The 19,523-nt window shown below is 37.2% G+C and overlaps 2 protein-coding genes and 1 pseudogene across 2 annotated transcripts; all 3 read right to left on the minus strand.

The window, feature by feature from the left end:
* Positions 1 to 8,201: 8,201 nt before the first annotated feature.
* On the minus strand, positions 8,202 to 8,936 carry LOC125221420 (UDP-glucosyltransferase 29-like). The gene has a single exon (XM_048123540.1). It carries the CDS (start codon positions 8,934 to 8,936, stop codon positions 8,202 to 8,204), a length of 735 nt encoding a protein of 244 aa, XP_047979497.1.
* A 1,557-nt stretch (positions 8,937 to 10,493) lies between these two features.
* On the minus strand, positions 10,494 to 11,843 carry LOC125221421 (annotated as a pseudogene).
* A 5,271-nt stretch (positions 11,844 to 17,114) lies between these two features.
* Positions 17,115 to 18,636, minus strand: LOC125219659 (beta-D-glucosyl crocetin beta-1,6-glucosyltransferase-like). Its single transcript, XM_048121696.1, has one exon. It carries the CDS (start codon positions 18,585 to 18,587, stop codon positions 17,202 to 17,204), a length of 1,386 nt encoding a protein of 461 aa, XP_047977653.1. The 5' UTR covers positions 18,588 to 18,636; the 3' UTR covers positions 17,115 to 17,201.
* Between the last annotated feature and the right edge of the window lie 887 nt (positions 18,637 to 19,523).

Raw genomic sequence — 19,523 nt, forward strand, 5'->3', positions numbered from 1 at the left:
TCTATGATATGATGTTCTAGATCGATGAAAGAATATTATGAATCTTGAATTTTATTCAAGTTTTTCACAAAAATATTCTAGATCTATGATGAACATCATTAGATCTATATATTCTAAGTAATATATACTAGATTATATGTTTGTTGATTACATATATGTATGTGTTTAAGTGAATATATGTTTTTGAATCAAGAAATAAAGTGGTCCATGATTGAATACTTGGATCGATGAAAGAATATTATGAATCTTGGATTTTATTCAAGTTTTTCACAAGAATATTCTAGATCTAAGCAAGTATTCATTAGATCTATAGTTTTATGTTCTTAATATGCAAGAATAATTTAAATTGCTAAAATGCTAGATGTTTAAATATGCATATTTGATATGAACATAAAAGATTGTTACATATTAAGAAACGATTAATTAAGATTTAAGATCGCGGTCAAGCGAAGCGACCGCGATAAATCAAGTTAATTAAAGTTGAAAACGAACAAAGGAATACAAGGGTTAAACCCTAGGTGTGTTCGAACACCGGGCTGCGGATCTTGCTTATTCGGGGATCGTCGATCCAGATCCGGCTGAGCGAGGCAGCGGCGGTGGCCAAGAGGCAGCGGGGATCTGCGTCGTCTTCGGGCAGCCCTCGCGGTTGCAGATCCGATCAGTAGCTTGGCGGCTGCGACGTCGGAAAGCAGGAGTGGCAGCGACAGCAACTCCGGTGGACAGCGGCGGCCCTGACTTCGGTTGGGGCAGCAGCTGCACTGTTCCAAGTTGCGGAGACAGCGGCGGCTGGTCCAGTGGGAGCACGGCAGCGGCGACGCTGCAGTGGCAGCAGCGCCGGCAGACGCGGGAGGCGGCAGTGGCTAGACGCGGCAGCAGCGGCTGCTGCGTGGCCCGTGGCGGCCCAAACCCTAATTAGGGTTTTGGGTTGCATCGTCGTGTCGTCTCGTTTTTCGTTTTCGTGTTTTTGTTTCTTAAGGCACAAGTTATTTATAATTGTGGTTTAAAATCCTAAACCTAGAATAATTAAATATCTTGTGGGAATTAGAATGATTTTGCAATTAAGTCAAGATTCTAATTTAAAGAGAATAATTGTCTTCTTTAATTTTGCCAATTGGAATAATTAGGTCAAATAAATTGATTTAATTTGTTAATTAGTTGATTTTGGTGGATTGTTTCCATCTAGATATTATCATGGTAATTAACATAAGAAAATTCAATATTTGATTGATCTAATTTTTGGCTTTTCCATAATTGGATGGAATTTTAAAGAATATTCTCTCTATATGCTTTCATGTTTTATTTTAAGGTTTAATTGAAATTGTCTATATTTTAATTGGTGTGTTATGGAATTATTTCCTAGATATATACCTAAGGAAAAGACATGAGTTTTTCAATTGTTTTAAACCTTCAAATTTTCGAAAATTACATATATATAATAATTGGATGGATTTTATTTGGAATCCTATTCCTAGTTTGAATTTTGTCTTTAATATGATGTAGGTGAATTTTATTTCATCTAGATAACATCGGTTTAATTAAAGAAGTGAAAATTTCATTTGGCATTAACATGCTACTTAAATCCTAAATTATTAAAGTATTAAATGATTAATTGGATTTTAATTGGAATTCAATTCCTAGTTTAATTTGAATTTTATCTTTAATTTTGATGAAGGTGAATTTGTTTCATCTAGATAACATCAAATGTGATTTAAAGGTATGAAAATTCATAGAGCATTAATTTTGCTATTAAAATCCTTAATTATTTATTAAGTTGAATTTTGTCTTTAATTTTGATGAAGGTGAATTTTATTTCATCTAGAAAGCATCATTTTGAATTAAAGATGTAATAAGATTCTTCTTGTCATGTGATTTTATGAAAGCTAAGAGAAATTTAGTTCTCAAATTTAATTGGTGTGTTTTAAATGGATTTAGTCTTAATTGGATAAATGCGGATTTATATATCCAAGTGGGCATTTTAAATTGAGACTTAGCTAATCTTTTATGATATACACCTAGACATTAATTTTAGGATAATGATGGATTAATTCTATCTAAGTAAATCCTAATAGTATTAAAAGGGATTTTAGAACCCTAATTTTTGAGCCCTAGAATTAATTGTTGATGACGTGGCATCGAGAATGCTTTTATTTCATGAGTTGATATGGTCAATGAGTTAGGGTTTGCGTTGAAAGTTTGAAAAGTCAAACCTATTTGATTTAATGATGTGGCATGTGATTTATTTATTTGTGAAATTATGTGGTAAATTAATTATTTATGGGTGAGTGAGAATATTAGAGAAAATTTCCATAAATACTTATCACCCTAATTCTTGTAATTTTCGAACCCTAGACCCCTTGGAGAGAGAATTTCTATCTTTCCGGAATTTATTTAATCCTTGGGATATTTATCCAAATTAAATTCCAAGAGCCAATTATTTCCTTATTTAGAGATGGAAAAAAAATCGAGCCCCCTTACTCTTCTAGTGATTTTCGAAAATCACTATATTTGGGAAGGAATGAATTGTTTTATTTTATTTGATTCCTTACTTGATTTCCTTCCATACCTAGAATTTAATTATTCTACCAAATCTTTCCATACTTCAAGAGATCTTGCCTTACTTCATTTTAGTCAATATTCAAAAATCCATGCCTTATTTAAAAGGCATAGAAATCGGCCCCTACCTTGCCTCATGGAGGATTTTCCTTATTTTTATTTTGCTCCATAATATCTTATTCTATATGGAAAAATACCAAAACAAAGTCTTGGCTATTTTGAGAGCCTAATTTTCGAAAACTAGGGAGATTTGCCCTAGGATCTATTTTTGTTAATTCTTCTTCCCTACTTCACAATATTATTTTATTTATTTATTTAATTGGGAGAATGAGATCTTACCAAATATTCTATTCTAATTACCTAAAGATCTTGTTGAACTCTATAAATAAGAACCAAAACCCCAACCCTAGCCCCCATATTTTCGGCCCCCTCCATCCCCATACACTCTCTCAATTTTTCTTCTACATTACTCCATTAATCCTTCATCCTTTGAGAAGAAATTGAAGTTTAATCCAAGAACTTTGAAGAATCAAGGCTAATACTTGTTTTCTACCGATTGTTTTTCGCTAAAGAGGTATTTTTGTTTAAGAGTTATGTTTGTTCTTCTTCTACCTCTTCTTTTCTTCTTCCAACCGATTAATCGGTCTTCTTGAACCCTCATGCATCTTAGTTGAGTGAAAGAGGGATAAAAAGGGATGTGGGAACATGTGTGTGTGTGTGCCGTGGGTGTGTGTGTGGCGTGTGTGTGTGTGGCGTGTGTGTGTGTGTGCCGTGTGTGTGTGTGTTGATGTGTTGTGTAGTGTGTGTTTGATGGTTAAGTCTTCGTGTGCGATAAACATGATCTTGATTAATTAGTGATGATAAGATAAATCGTTGGGAAGAGGGAAAAATAATGAGACATGCATGAGTAAGAGTAGTATTGAACCTAATTTGTGATATGTGCCTATGTGTTTAAAAGGTGAAACTTTGGTTGCGAAGCCGGATAACGGAAAAGCAAATCTACTTGAAAACTAAGCAGTCGAGGTGGGCTTTACTCTTAAAACTCTCTTTTATTTTGTCAAAATGTTATTCGGTGTTATAAGGGTGGTTTAACTGTTATGCCATGCCTATGTTTGTTTTAATGTGATTGTTGGATATGCTTATACGAATTCGGGTCTGAGTATGGGCCGCAAGCCCTACCAGGCTGTGTACACGATGGGATCGAGAGCCGTCCTTGCTAGTCGGCCGGTCTCGTGGGCGAAAAGTGTGGCCACACTTTCGTCGCACCATGGAATGATTGTTAATTAATGAGAAAATGGGAGGTTATTTTGACTGGCCAGTCTATGAAAATATATTTTGTGATACTCGTGATATTCTTTTATAACTGCTTAAAACTCGAGTTCACTTGGTAAGGGTGGCATAACTTATAAAATGTTTTGGCAACGAGCTCACCGAGTATTTCAAAATACTCAGCCCGCATGTGTTTTCCTTATGTGCAGGTTGAATGATGACGAGTGGTGGCGGGTGTTGAGCAGCTTAATTAATTAATGAGGATATGTTGAACTCTAAGTGTAGTTGTGTCACCATACATAGCTATGCTTTTCTCTTGGTCGTTTTCCGCTGAATTTTTGATACACTTTAGAATTTCTTTTTGGAATATTTGCATCTTACTTTCGGTTGTGGCCTTAGCCCTTTTCTTGTGATTTCGTCGTGGATATTGTGTCGTACTCTTAAGGTTTTGATTTTCATTTATGATATCTACCTCCTTTTGAACTTCTAGGTTAAGTTGTTGCATTAAATACTCTGATATCTCTTTCAATTCTTTTGGTCAATACTCTTTAAATGGAACCCTAGCCTATGTTTACTTCTTTGGAGTCGGTTTTGGGTAGCAGCCTGCCGCATTTATTGTACCCTAGGAGGGCGGGCTGTTACAGTTGGTATCAGAGCCTCAGTTCTTTCCGCTCTGGACCCAAGAGTCTTTTTTTCAAACTTTAGGATGTCTTTATAATCTTTTGTGTAAATGAACTAAATGTGGAAGGCTCAACACCGCAGCTCGTCTCGTTCAACCGCAAGGAAAGAGGTACTAGATATTTTGTGACTTGTGCTTGAAACTTGATGCTTTTGGAAACATTGTGAATGAGAAGTGACGCTTTCTGAATGATGATTTGTTGAATATGAGAACTTGTGAAAAGTATGCTCTATGTGCTAGAAATATTATGAATGCGAAGGGATGCTTCTTGAATGATTTGTTGAATGTTACATGAGAACTTGTGAAAGTGTTGTGAAATGCGAATGTGATTGCGTGAGACTATGTTGAAATGTTGCTATGCTTAGACTTGGACTTTTGAACCTAGTATGCCTTAGCTATACGATCACAGCGCTTGTACCAACACTAGAAACGTGAAAGAACTAGTATAAGGCCGTTAGTGTATGTGGAGATTCGACGAAACGCGAATAGAGAACGCACGAATAGTCGTCTTAAGAACGAGAACCTTGGACGCGACGTTTTGAACCACCATCTTTTGACTCTTATACACTTTCGCAGCACCATTTGAGATCACGCACTATCTATTCTTTTCCACCTTTGTGATGGTGCTGACTTGTTCCTTTTCCCCTTTTGTAGATGGTCCAACCCTATCACGCCCTTATGCGTCACCGTTACGCTAAGAATAGGAACTTTCCGGTGGAGCGCTATAGAGAGCTAGAATGGGACGGAGAGCAGTTCCTTCCGAACTTCGTCACCGACTTCTATGGTCATTGGCTTGACGCCTACGCGTACGGGACTACCCATCACGAGGGAATCATGCGACTTATCCACATACTACCTTCCCCTTGGAGCGAGTGGACCGCTCAAGCCTCAGTATCCTACACTTGGTTTAGCCCTCCCAAATACACGCCTCGAGGAGACTTCGTCGGCCTAATGGGAGTTTTACTTCCGGCCATGTCTACCGCCGTTGATGGACCTCCACTCCATCCGCCAACGCAAAGGTACTCGCCAGGAGCAGCACGCCAGATGAAGTATCGCGATGACGAGGAACCGCATGTTGCTCGCGTTCCCCGTAGAAGGACCCTTAGGATGCGCGTTTCGGCCACTCGAAGGATCATAAGAGAGGCCGAAGAGATGCTTACCTCGATTCCTTCGCCCCTAAGCAGCGAGAAGAAGGACGAGGAGTTAGGATCGTTCGAGAGAGGAGAGAGTTCGAACGCCGAGAGTGTCGGAGAGTCGGGAGAACCCGAAGAGGACGAAGCCAAAAGTGGCTAGTGCTCGAGTAGCGATTTTGTTTTCTTTTCCCCACGTTTTGGATTCCTAAGAACTTTTTGTTATATTGTTATTTTCTTCCGCGATCGAATCGTTCTTTTCCATTCCTTGTACCAAGACCTTTTGGGATCATTTTTGAAATTTTATGGGGAATTCGCACCTTTCATTCTATTACATGGCAATGAAGCCGTCTTCACTCTTTTTATCCTTATTGCATGAATATACTTGCTCTTAGTATTGTCTTCCGAGTGTTTTCCACCTTATGGTGCAACCTTATTATGATCTCTGTTTTCTTAGCAACCGCTATTATGTGGTCTTTCTTTGGACCCTGCTTGTGAATGGGTTTAAAATCTTTTCTTCCAAAGTACCCTATCACTACCTTGAAATGTTAAGTAAGTGCGCTAACCGTTCGAGTGTGGTAAATCAGAATGCCGCCTAGACGCAACGTGAGGAACGAGGAACCATCTTCCCATGCTTCGGAAGAACAAAGCGTGACGCAACCAAGACCGCCGTCACCACCACCACCACCCTCACGAGTAGATAGGGAAGTCGTGAAGCTTTTCCTTGACCAAAAGCCTCCTACCTTCGACGGAATGGGCGAACCTGCGAAAGCCGAAACCTGGATACGTGCCTTGGAACGCATCTTCCGAACCTTAGTGTGCAATGATGCGGAGAAGATGATCTGCGTGACGCATCAGCTGACTGGATCCGCCGATTTCTGGTGGGATACTAAGTTAAAGACCATGCCCTAGGATCGCATAGACGGGATGACTTGGGAGGAGTTCAAGACAGAAGTTTACGATAAGTACGTACCCAAGAGCTACCGCAAGGCGAAAGTAGCCGAGTTTCACAACCTCACACAAGGACGTCTGTCTTCTGTAACCGAGTATGACCGTGCACTTTGTGACATGACCCGCTATGTGCCGGAACAGACCGATACCGATGAGAAGCTGACCGATAAGTTTCGTGAGGGCCTTAGGCATGAGATTAGGATGGCATTGGCAGTCCGCGGAACCCTTACGTACGCCGAGGCGCTAGCCCTCGCACTGGATGTAGAGGCAGCAATGCCAAAGGAGAAGAGTGCGGGGAACACTACGCAATGACATTACCCCCGCCACGTCCTAACCATGACAAGAGGAGATGGGAGGAGAGTAGGATCCACCATGACAATAAGCGATACCGCCCCAATGGAGGAGGACAGACTTCGTTCAATCCAAGGAGCGACCCCCATGCCAGACCACCTCAGTGTAACGTTTGCGCCAAGTACCATTTCGGGCAGTGTAGAGGACCGAACTCGAATAGATGCTTCAATTGTGGAGGAAACGGGCACTTCTCGAGGGAGTGTCCGAGCAAGGGAAACGGACCAAGGCAGAACCATCAGTGGTTTTCGTCAGCAGCCGAGAGCGCCACCTACGAGCTCGGGAGCAAACCCGAATCAGCAACTGCGGCTGCAGCAGCCTGTCCGCCCAAGACTTCCAGCCCCGGCTAGAGCGTACGCTATAGAGCAGAAGCAGCCCAAACTAGCATCCTTAATAGCATTAAAAATGTTTTTAGCCGTCGTTCTTTTTGTTAGTTGTGAAGTATTGTCATATCTATCATACTACTCCTTCCATTCTGCGGTAATGGAAGCGTTTATTTTTGACACGCGATTTAAGAAAACTTATGTTATTACATTCCATTCACTTATTTAACCAATCAGCTTGAACCAATTCCCCAATCTTCAACAAAACAAAAAAATACAACAACAAGAACAACTCTAATGTTGTTGATCAATCAAACCAAACAAATGAACTCATGCCATCCTCTTGTTCTTGACACAAATGTCCAAAAGCCTAGAAGCCATTTCTCTCACCTCCTCTCCTCCTTTTCTCTTATCAGCTCACTCAAACTCCTAGCCCTACTCCTCAAACCCTCCTTCTCCACCACCATCACCTTCTCAATCGCCCTCCCAATCTCCTCCCCATAATACACCCCTACCCCACCCTCCCTCTCAACCTCCACCCCCGCCCCAAGCTCCTCCACCCATTGCGCATTCAACGGCTGCTCCACGTTCATCCCAGCCCCCACCACCGGAACCCCAAAATACAAGCACTCCGTCACCGAACTCCACCCACAATGGCTCATAAACCCTCCAACACTCGGATGCCCTAATATCCTCCTCTGCGCCGCCCATCCCGTCACCACCAAACCCTCTCCCCCACCGCTTCAAGAAACCCTACCGGCATCTCTTCCTCAACCCTCCGTCTCTCTCCTCAAATGGGAACCTCACCACCCACAAAAAGTTCACATCTTTATTCAACAACAACCCTTTGCTATCTCCCCAATCTGCTCTTTAGATAAAAAGCATTCACTCCCAAAGGAGATGTATATGGTGGAACCAGCCTCTTTCTTGTCCAGCCACTCCATGATTTCAGACTTTCGAACATGTCGTCCCGTCAGCATCGGAAGCAATCATTGGACCAGTGCAAACGATCTTTTTCTTGCTTAAGGTCGAAAGATAGTCCACATATTTCTCTTCAATACATCTACAGCTCTTCACCAATCCAATGTCGGTGGATATTCTATAATTCCCAAAGGGATAGTCATCATCAGCCCCCTTATATTCGGCCGAACCGGGTTCCTCATCCGGGCTATCTCTGACTCCGGCATGCTCATTGCCGGAGATGGGAATCCATCGTTGGTTCCATACGTGTGGAGGTGGTGGAGGTAGGAGATGGAGGAGGCGCGCAGACAGAGAAGTAGACGCTAGGTATCCCCATGGAAGAGGCGATCTTGGGGGCCCACGGCTGGAAAGTGTCGAAGATGACAAGGTCCGGGTTAGGGTTTGGAGGGTTTGTGTGAAGCTGAGGGTTGATTCTTGGAAGTTGTGGATGAGGGTTGGGATGAGGCTGGAAGGGAGGTTCTTGGTGGTGTGAAGGTGGGGAGGGAGCTCAGGGGGAGATGGCATGTGGAGCTCTACTAGTTGGAGAGAGGCGGTGGCGTGTTTTGAGAGGTAGTGGAGGTTGACGGCGGTGGAGCAGAGGTAGATGGTGAAGTTGTGAGTTGCTATGAGGTTTTTGGAGAGTTGGAGGTATGGGAAGATGTGGCCGTGAGCTAGCCATGGGAACATTAGGATTTTGAAGCTTTCTTGTTTCTCTCCGGTCATGACTCTGCGAAATTTTCGAAACATAGCAACTATCAAATTATATAATTCAACAGAATTTAAACTAGGAAAATAAGCTAGAATTGATGATTACCTCGGATTACAATTGCTTAAGATCTGACAAATTCACCTTCAAATAAGCCCAATGATAAATAGCTCTTGTGTGTGTGAGGGAGTGCAATGGGAGTCTTTATATATTCCTTGTTAGTACATAGTTGTATCTTTAATATTTATCTCCTACTATTATTGTAGATAATTCCATTAACTTTTAATAAAGTCAATCTTATCATTTTATCTCTCATAACAATAGTAAAGTCAAACTTACCATTTTCTCTCATTTCATCTTTAAAGTCTTTTATTATTGTTTCACAACAATAGTAAAGTCAATCTTATCATTTTATCTCTCATTTCATCTTTAAAGTCTTTTTATTATTGTTACATACACCCTCCAGCCCATTAATAATTATAATTATTAAAATCACAAAGTTTTATTTTTTTTTTAATCTATGGACAAATCAACACCTTTTTTAATGTTACAAATGAAAATATTTCAATAAAATAAGAAGAGAAATTACAAAATAAAGGAATATAAAAATGTATTTATATTAATAAAAGCATGTCATTTGCATATCATTTAAAGATGACATACTGTAAATGGATGAGATAATTGAGAAAAATTAAAACTTCATGATTTAATATTCCAATTTTAAAGTTTATGGTACGGACTAGAATTTGACCAAACTTTATGATTTAAATGACTATTAATCCTTTAACATTTTGGTCCGATCCCCATTAGTTATCTCATTTCATTTTTACTATAATTAACAAATGGACTCAATATTTTACTAATTCATTCCATTAACCATTGCTATAAAATTAAAATTATATATTAGTATAATTCACATTCCACTTACTTTTTCTTTCATTTTTCTTAATAAAATCAAACAATGTCTTCAACCCCAACAACAGTAAGAAAAGGGACAATAATAAGGGTCGGAGTGCATATTACTCAGAATATTCTTTAATATTTATCTCCTGATTTTTGTAGATAATTCCATCAACTTTTTTATTGATTTTTGTAGATAATTCCATCAAATTTCATCACTTATTATCACGCTTAATAATTTTAATTGTCAGCGACTTTGATTTATGCTGATCAGAATTGAATTGTACTTTTAGGTTTCCGACTGTTTTAGGGGCTAAATCAACTGAATCAGTGTAATTCAGCGGAGCTATTTTGAATATTAGCTATCTGATTTATTTGATTGCATTCCGTTTTAGAATACTGTTGCTCGATTTTGTTACCATTTCTGTTCGTTCGTCAATATACATGATTCAAGCATTTCATGTTAACAAAGTTGATTGAGTTTCAAAGCAAATTTTGTGGCTGGATTGCTTTGAAATAAATTTGATTATATTTAAATCACACTGAATTTAGTAGTCTATGAAAGAAGATTTCTCAGTCTAGATTTTGGCAGTATGAAATGTTGCAGCCCTGCAAAGAAAATAATCTTCGATTATATGAAGCTCATTTCATATGTTTGGTTTTAGAAGGTGTTACTACTTCTTCTGCTTATGTTCCAAGCAAATTTTCCTCAGTTGCTCTGCTGCTTCATTCATCACACCTTCATCTTCCTTTTTCATTTTCTCACTCAGTTCTGCAGCCTTCACCCTCATTTCTTGGCCCGATTCCTCAACAATCACCTTCTTGATTGCATTGGCAAACTCTTGGCTGCTAAATTTTCCACTTCCATCCCTTGCCACCTCCACAGCCACACCGGCCTCCACCATTAACCTAGCATTCAGTGGCTGGTCGAGCTTGAAAGGTATGCATATAACCGGCACACCAAAATGAATGCTCTCGAGTGTAGAGCTCCAACCACAATGACTCGCTAAAAGCACCAATACTAGGATGTGCTAGAATATCATCCTGTGGTGCCCATCCTTGAATAATCCGCCTCTCTCCCACTCGGTCGAGAAATCCCTTTGGCAGCATCTCATCTAGAGAAACTCTCTCCCCTTTAGGAAACCTCACAACCCATATGAAGTTCACCTTGGATATCTCCAGCCCCTTAGCTACCTCTTGCATCTGATCCTTGGAAAAGTAGTTCTCACTCCCACAAGAGATGAAAACAGTCGAAAACCGGCTCTTGCTGCTCAGCCATTGCAAGATACCTGAATCATCATCCTCATTCGTTGCTCGTGCAATAAGTGGACCGACAGGGACAATTGTTTTCTGCAGCAAGACAGATAAGTAGTCAATGTACTTCTCTTCGAAACTTCTGCTTGTCTTTACCAAGATAATGTCTTGAGATAGCTTGAAATGAGCAGATCCAGGATTTTGATCATCGTCCTGAGTGATCTTTGACACACCGTTTTCTGAGGGCATTTGCCTTTCTTTGTAGTCTTGAAGATTTAATGCATCATAAGGGAAAGGTGAGTTTGTCCAGTGGTGGTAGTAATATGCATGCACAAAAGCTGCTCCTGGTGTAAAATTAATGGCGGGAATGCCTAGAGACGAGGAGGCTGTGGCCGCCCACGGCTGCAATCTGTCGTAGATCACCATATCAGGTTTTAGGGAGGAAAGTATGGTAGAGAAACTGGATTTTGACTTGTTAAAGGCCTCAATGAGTTTGGGAATGAGAGTTGGTGGTATATTTTTCGTTGTGTGGTACTCTGGAGGAAGCTCGGGTGATGATTGGAGATGAAGCTCGACTAGATGGATCGTGGCGCCATCTGAGCTCCTTGCAAGAGCTCCTCTGACGGAATCGAGACTGACTGGTGTTGAACAAAAGTATATTTTGAAGTTTCTCTTAGAGAATTCTTGGCTAGTTGAAGATAAGGGGATACATGTCCATGCCCCAACCATGGAAACATTAGAATGCTATACATACTTTGGTTTCCCTCCATTGATGAAACTCCGTTTTTAGCCATCTCTCTGTCCTGTCCTGATTTCCTGAAAGAAACAATAGGGAACCGTTACAATAAGAAATTGGTGCTATCTTAAGTAAAATTAAAACTCCATCTCCTATTAATATGGAAGAAACTGGTTGGAATAGAATAAAAAACTTGGTTTGAATATACAATCTTGATGCATAACAATGTACTTCCTCCGTCCCGCTTTAGTATACTTTGACTTTTTCAGTCCTTTTTGTAAGCCTATTTATATTTTCTATCAGTCCAAGCTTAATTCACTATACATTATAGTGAATTAAAATCCATGTTTCACAGCACCATAAATCATGGCATATTAGTCCATTTTTAGAGCCTCTTAAAACCATTAAAACATTAAAGTGATAACATAAACGAATTGCAATTGCAAGAAATAAGGGATAATCACAGAATGAACTTTTCAACCTAGTAGCGAATCAATCACTAAAAGAACTAGAACACAATTCTCCAATTAAAGTAACATGCTTTTAGGTTAAGCTCATTTCCAAGTGATTATCTTATTTCACATATAAGTCATTTACAAGACATGTTCTCAAATAAGCATAGAATTTTCACATATCACCACCTTGACCATTTGACATCATATCATGGCATTCAACATCACTTAATTAGCACTTGATATCATATAATCACATCATATATCATCAGATAATTTAATTTCTCCATCAACACATTTCTATAATGATATTTTAACTTTAAATGTAAGTGTCAAATCATGCTTGTTTCATTTTTTTAGCTATGAAAATATGTTAGAAGTGAAGATTACCTCAGGTTACATATATACACGCGTTTATCCGACGAATTCACAGCCAATAAATTGAAGAGGAATATTTCTTGTGTATGTGAGGGAGTGAAAGAGGTGAAGGGTGAAGGTCTTTTTATTCTTGTTAAATGGTATCTAGAATATTCTCTAATATTTATCTCCCAATTTGGTAGGTATTTGATTAACCTTTATAATTGAAGTCTGCCTTATCATTTTATCTCTAATATTTGCCTCCTAATAATGTAGAGAATTCCATTAACCTTTTGAATTTAAGTGATAATTATCATTTTGAGCATCTCCTTAGAGAGAAGGTACATAAAAAAGGTATATCATTTATTTACCTTCTTAAAAAATGAAATATACCATTTTAAAAATGCATTAAAACCATTTCTATTGGAGAATGATTTTTCATTAAAAGAAGGTAAATATGGTAGTTATAAAATTTTACTCTCGCATTGATGGGGAGGTAAATATACCCTTTAAAATGGGAAAATGTATATTACCTTCTCAAATACCTCTTCCGATGGAGAGTGATTTTTCATGAAAAATAAGATAAATATGGTAGTTATATTAGTTCTACATTTACTTCTTCCTTGGAGATGTTCTTAGAGCATTCAATGGAAAGGGTAATGGAGAGGTAACGAGAAATAACTATCATATTTACCTCTTCTGATAAAATTTCATGCTCTAGTGGAAAAGATATTTGAGGAGGTATTATACCTTTTTTATATTTTGAGAAAATATCTTTACCTCTTTTTGGTAGAAAAAATAAAAATTAGTTATTTTTATATGCTTCTAATTTACCTTCTTCTCTTGGAGTCCATTACTTTTTAAGAATGTATAATTACCTTAGACCATGTTTTTGACGGAAAGTAAGGTTGGCAAGGAAAATGATTCCCGGAAAAATGAATCCGGGAATATGATTCCTAGTAACTTTACTTTCCGTGTTTGAAAATATCAAGATTTTAAATTTAAATTTAATTTAAACACCAAACTAAAATATACTTATTATTTTTTATTTATAAAAAATTAATAATTAAATTCTTAATAAACTATTAAATACAAATAATAATAATTATATTATTATATTTATTATTACAATGGATAGTTTAAATATGAATTATCTATCATAATAGAAAATAATACATATAATTATAGTTTGAAATATTATACTCATTTATAATAATAATAATAATAATAATAATAATAATAATAATAATAATTAGTATTATAATTATAATATTTAAGGATGTTATAAGTGAATAAATTTAATAAATGAAAATTACACTATAACTTTATTGATTAATTATTAATTTATAAAAATATTAATTATTATTTATCATATGATTTATATTATATAATTATATTTTAATTATTTAATAAATTATTAATTATTATTATGAATTATATAAAATAAGTTATAAATATGATAATTTTAATCATAGTTATTTATTTTCTAAAATTAAGTAGTATGATTTATATTTTTAAATTATTTTTAAAACATTCTAAGTAATAATAATAATAATATTAATAATAATAATAAACTATACTATATTGCATTATATATATAAGCTAAACCGAAAAAAGAATAACTAAGAAAAGTTAGATTCGTAATCCTAAAATTGTACTAACTTTCCTTGTTTTCGATTTCGATTATTTTCCAAGTTGATTAAAAACTCAAAAAACACGTAAATTTAAAATTTAAGAATCGATTACTTTTCCAGACGATTAATCCCACAACCAAACACCTCTAGTGTTCTTCTCCAAAGTACACGGCTGGACTCTTATTTTCAGAAGATAAAAATTTAAAACTGTAAAACATTACCAAAATGCCCTTATACTTGTTGATAGTGTGTACAAAGTTGCTATTATTTCTATATTTTTCTTTGTATCCTTTATTTTCTCATAATATGATTCCATATTCAACATTTCTCTAGACTCTATACCAACATGCAACGGCGGATCCAGTGGGGTCAGCCGGATCGGCCGACCCCATCACCGGCCAATGAGTGCCACCAGAAGCTATTTTCTTCCGCCTCCAACCCTTCGGCATTCTGTGTGATTCCCTCACCTCACGCAGAAGGTGAGATGACGAAGACTGACATAAAAAGGAAGGATGTGAGGCACTTATTGGAGAACGAAGGAGTTGGAGTCCTTGCTGTTTTTGCTTTCGAGAGAGAGAAATGATAATGGAGATGTCACTATTGTTTTCTTTTCCTATAATTACTCGTGAATTAAAAGATACATGCCCACATAATTTGACTAAATTCTAAGATTAAATATCTTAAATTGTTATCTAATTATTAAATGGGCTTTGAATTTTTTATATGATCAAAATCAACTTATCTAAATTAAACACAAGTAAATATTTCTTAATTTCTTTTAATTTTAGTTTTATAATTTAAATTTTAAACCTTTAACTAGTATCATGCCTGTACTAAATTTTTAATTCTAATTAATTAAACAAATTAGAATCAATATTAACAATGAACAATATGAGTAACAATTTTAGTTATATGAGAATAAAAAATCTATACAAATCAACATTGAAGTATAACAAATTTGAAACAAATCACTTAATATAATGTTTAAACAATAAATCATGGAATAGGATCCTCGCCTAAAACTACAATAAAATAAAGAACAAAATCAATAATTAATACTCCATCCGTCCACTTTAGGAGGTGAATATGTCTACCGCGAATATATGTAGCATAATTGATTTCATGAATGTAACCAAAAGAAGCGTCAATAAGAAGCAAATCCAAAACTCAACCTCGTTAATTTCACTAAATTCAAATATAAATATAGTAGTAATTGTATACTATCAAATTAAAGAAAAAAATATTAATTAGAAGAGAAATAGAAGTACTCCATAGCCAAACTTGAGGAAAACACCAAGTGGAGGAAGAAGAATAGTCACGATAATGTCGATGAAAGTTGTTGCATTTGCTGATTGAAACGGTGCGGAGATCGGGGAGGCGAGAGAGGATGTGTGTGGTGATTTCCGATGGTAGAATTTTGAAGAAATCACGGCGACGGCCATACATGTTTAGAAGAGGCAAAGCAATGCGAGTATATTTTGTCAATTCAAAAATCGGTGAATCTCCTAATTGCAATACAAAAATATTGAATCAAATTATCTATGCTAATCTCCCACTCACTCACGTGTATATAAAACATGGGAAACTAAAACTAATCTCCACAAAATGTGGTAACCAACTAAGTATGATTATATATTTATTAGAATTAATTTCTAAATTTTATATTAATTGCATTTACATCCCTTAGCATAAAATGCTTATTCAAAACCTCCCAAAACTCCCCTTTTACATACGTATAGATATCTATATTCAGTTTTTTTATATTTAAAAATTTGGGATGTTATAGAAAATTACCATCTCATTACAAGGGAAGCGTATTAATTTTTGGGGCTTCCCATTATAAGTGATACATTTTCTTTTATGACAAAAACAACACGCTGCCTCTCTTTTTTACTTTATTCTCTCTCCTATTATTTCTCTTTTTTTTTGGTTATAAGAGAGGGCATAGCCCTTAAGAAAATATTACAGCATGTCCAGCTCGAACATATGAGGTTCCCAAATAATCGCTCAATAACAAGTTCCGTACCCCAATTGGTGGCTCATCATGTAGGTACAAACTTGAATCCCGACCTGACAACCAGCTTGCCAAAAAGTCAGCGACTCATATTCTTTTTTAGTACGTCATAACTAAGGAATGTTATTTTTTTGTCAAGACACGATTGTTCTCTCTTACTTTATTATCTATTTTCACTTTTATATTTATCTCACCTCACTTTATTCTTCCTCCACATAAACATCTTTTTTCTTAAATTCTGTATTCAAAAGAAACGTCTCCCTTATAATGGGACGAAGAAAGTGGGGAAAGTTATTTTAAGATACCTCACATAGATTATTTAAATTAAAATATATGTTTATAAAAAAATGATTATTTTAAATATTTACTATCTTGTTCGATCCCACGATATTTAGTTTCTGGATCCACCATTGCCAACATGTAGCATTTTTAAATGTATGTATTGACGGGTTTCTTCCATACTACTTAAACTATAATCATAATGAACAACTGCATTATTTTTGCATTAAAATAATTAAAAACCATAATTATTTGAATAAACCATAATTAATTAATATGCAAAAGGATTATCGTATCAACCTTAATAAAACCTAAGTATAAATATAATTAAAAAGTAAAATAGGAAAATGGGAGTCTTTAAATTACTTCCATATGCAAATCTACATTTATGAGTGTGTAATGAGTCACAAAATTGTCTTTCCACACACTTATTCAACCAATCAGATCGAACCAAACCTCAATCCTTACACAAAAGCATGCAAAAAGTGATGGTAATTACTAATTAGAGTGCAATGGATCAAATCTCAACTTATAACAAACACCATATATGAACATAATAGGAATGCAGTTACAATCAATCTTCAATAATAAAAAAAAAAAGTTCAAATGTTGTTGCTCTCCATCAAACCAAACAAATCAAGCAAACCCTCCTCATGTCATATCTTCTTGTTCTTGACACAAATGTCCAAAAGGCCACAAGCAACCTCTCTCACCTCCTCTCCCTCCTTCTCTCTCATCACCTCACTCAACCTACTAGCCCTATTCCTCAAACCCTCCTTCTCCACCACCATCACCTTCTCAATCGCCCTCCCAATCTCCTCCCCTAAATACACCCCTACCCCACCCTCCCTCTCAACCTCCACCCCCGCCCCCAACTCCACCATCCACTGCGCATTCAGTGGCTGCTCCACATTCATCGCCGCTGCCACCACCGGAACCCCAAAATACAAGCTCTCCGTCACCGAGCTCCTCCCACAATGGCTCATAAACCCTCCAACACTCGGATGGCCTAATATCCTCCTCTGCGCCGCCCATCCCGTCACCACCAAACCCCTCTCACCCACCGCTTCAAGAAACCCTACCGGCATCTCTTCCTCGATCCTCCTCTCCCTCTCCTCAAATGGGAACCTCACCACCCACAAAAAGTTCACATCTTTATTCAACAACAACCCTTTTGCTATCTCCCCAATCTGCTCTTTAGATAAAAAGCATTCACTCCCAAAGGAGATGTATATGGTGGAACCAACCTCCTTTTTGTTCAGCCACTCCATGATTTCCGACTTCTCAAACATGTCATCCTCATCAGCATCGGAAGCAATCAATGGACCAGTGCAAACGATCCTTTTCTTGCATAAGGTCGAAAGATAGTCTACGTATTTCTCTTCAACACATCTACAGCTCTTCACCAATACAAAGTCCGTGGATATTCTGTAAATCCCAAAGGCAAAGTCATCATCCGCATCTTTGATAATCAGCGGACCCCGGTTCTTCATCCGGGCTATGTGCGACTCCGGAAGGCTCAGTGCCGGAAATGGGAATCCGGCGCCAGTTGCGTACGTGTAGATGTGGTGGTAGTAGGAAATGGAGGAGGCGCCGGAGGTTGAGAAGTAAACGCTAGGTATCCCCATGGAAGAGGCGATCTTGGGGGCCCACGGCTGGAAAATGTCGAATATGATGAGGTCTGGAGTTAGGGTTTGGAGGGTTTGAGTGAAGCTGGGGGTTGATTCCTGGAAGGCCTTGATGAGGGTTGGAATGAGGTGGGAGGAGAGATTCTTGGTGGTGTGGAGGTGGGGAGGGAGCTCGGGGGGAGATGGCATGTGGAGCTCTACTAGTTGGAGAGAGGCGGTGGCGTGTTTGGAGAGGTGGTGGAGGTTGACGGCGGTGGAGCAGAGGTAGATGGTGAAGTTGTCATGTGTTGCTATGAGGTTTTTGGAGAGTTGGAGGTATGGGATGATGTGGCCGTGAGCTAGCCATGGAAACATTAGGATTTTGAAGCTTTCTTGTTTCTCTCCGGCCATGATTCTGCGAAATTTTCGAAACATAGCAACTATCAAATTATAAAATTCAACAGTATTTAAACTACGAAAATAAGTTAGAATTGATGATTACCTCAGATTACAATTGCTTACGATCTGACGAATTCACCTTCAAATAAGCCCAAAGATAAATAGTTCTTATGTGTGTGAGGGAGTGCAATAAGAGTCTTTATATATGTACTTGTTCGGACATAGTAGTATCTTTAATATTTATCTCCTAATTGTTACGTTGTAGATAATTCCATTAAATATGGACTGTGGACTCTGCAAGATGTGATGCTAATACTAATAAGGAATTTTGAAAATAAAATTAAATATTATAAAAATAATACACTGTCGGTGGGTGAACAATAATTTTGGTGGTCAACTTAGGTTTTAATGTAAAATGAAGAAAATATTAAAAAATAACTGAAAGAGAATAAATAGAATTGAAAAAGGGGACAAATGATTGACCATATTATCAAAAATGCAAATAGATTAATTTTTATGAACAAATTAAAATAAAAAAGGAAAGATTAATAACTATTTAAATACGAACATAATAACAACGATAAAAATTTATTGTCTGATGAAGATGAAACCTCAATACTAAAATAATGAAGATGAAGGCCCATGCATTAACTAACAAATAATGAAGATGAAGGTTCATTATTTGATTCAAACAAGATAAATCTCCAAAATTAATTTTCACAGAGTCTCGGTCAACATCTTCCCCAACCAAATTTCAATGTGTTGATTAATTTCTAGAATTCAAACCTATACAAAAATTCTACTGTAAACTTTCATCATAAATACTTGGATTAGAATTAGTAATGAGTAGACAAATGAATTAGAGAGATATACCGCAGATGGAAATGGTCGGCGGCGGTGACTGAATCCGGCGGCGGAAGAATGAATGGAAGGAGAATTTCTCGTTTCTTTTATTCACAACTTGTTCTAATT

This window comes from Salvia hispanica, chromosome 4 (assembly GCF_023119035.1).
Source record: "Salvia hispanica cultivar TCC Black 2014 chromosome 4, UniMelb_Shisp_WGS_1.0, whole genome shotgun sequence".
Classification (NCBI taxonomy): domain Eukaryota; kingdom Viridiplantae; phylum Streptophyta; class Magnoliopsida; order Lamiales; family Lamiaceae; genus Salvia; species Salvia hispanica.

Excerpts from the sequence above, each read along its gene's own strand:
- LOC125221420 (XM_048123540.1), bottom strand. The coding sequence starts at position 8,936 with ATGACCGGAGAGAAACAAGAAAGCTTCAAAATCCTAATGTTCCCATGG.
- LOC125219659 (XM_048121696.1), bottom strand. The coding sequence starts at position 18,587 with ATGTTTCGAAAATTTCGCAGAATCATGGCCGGAGAGAAACAAGAAAGC.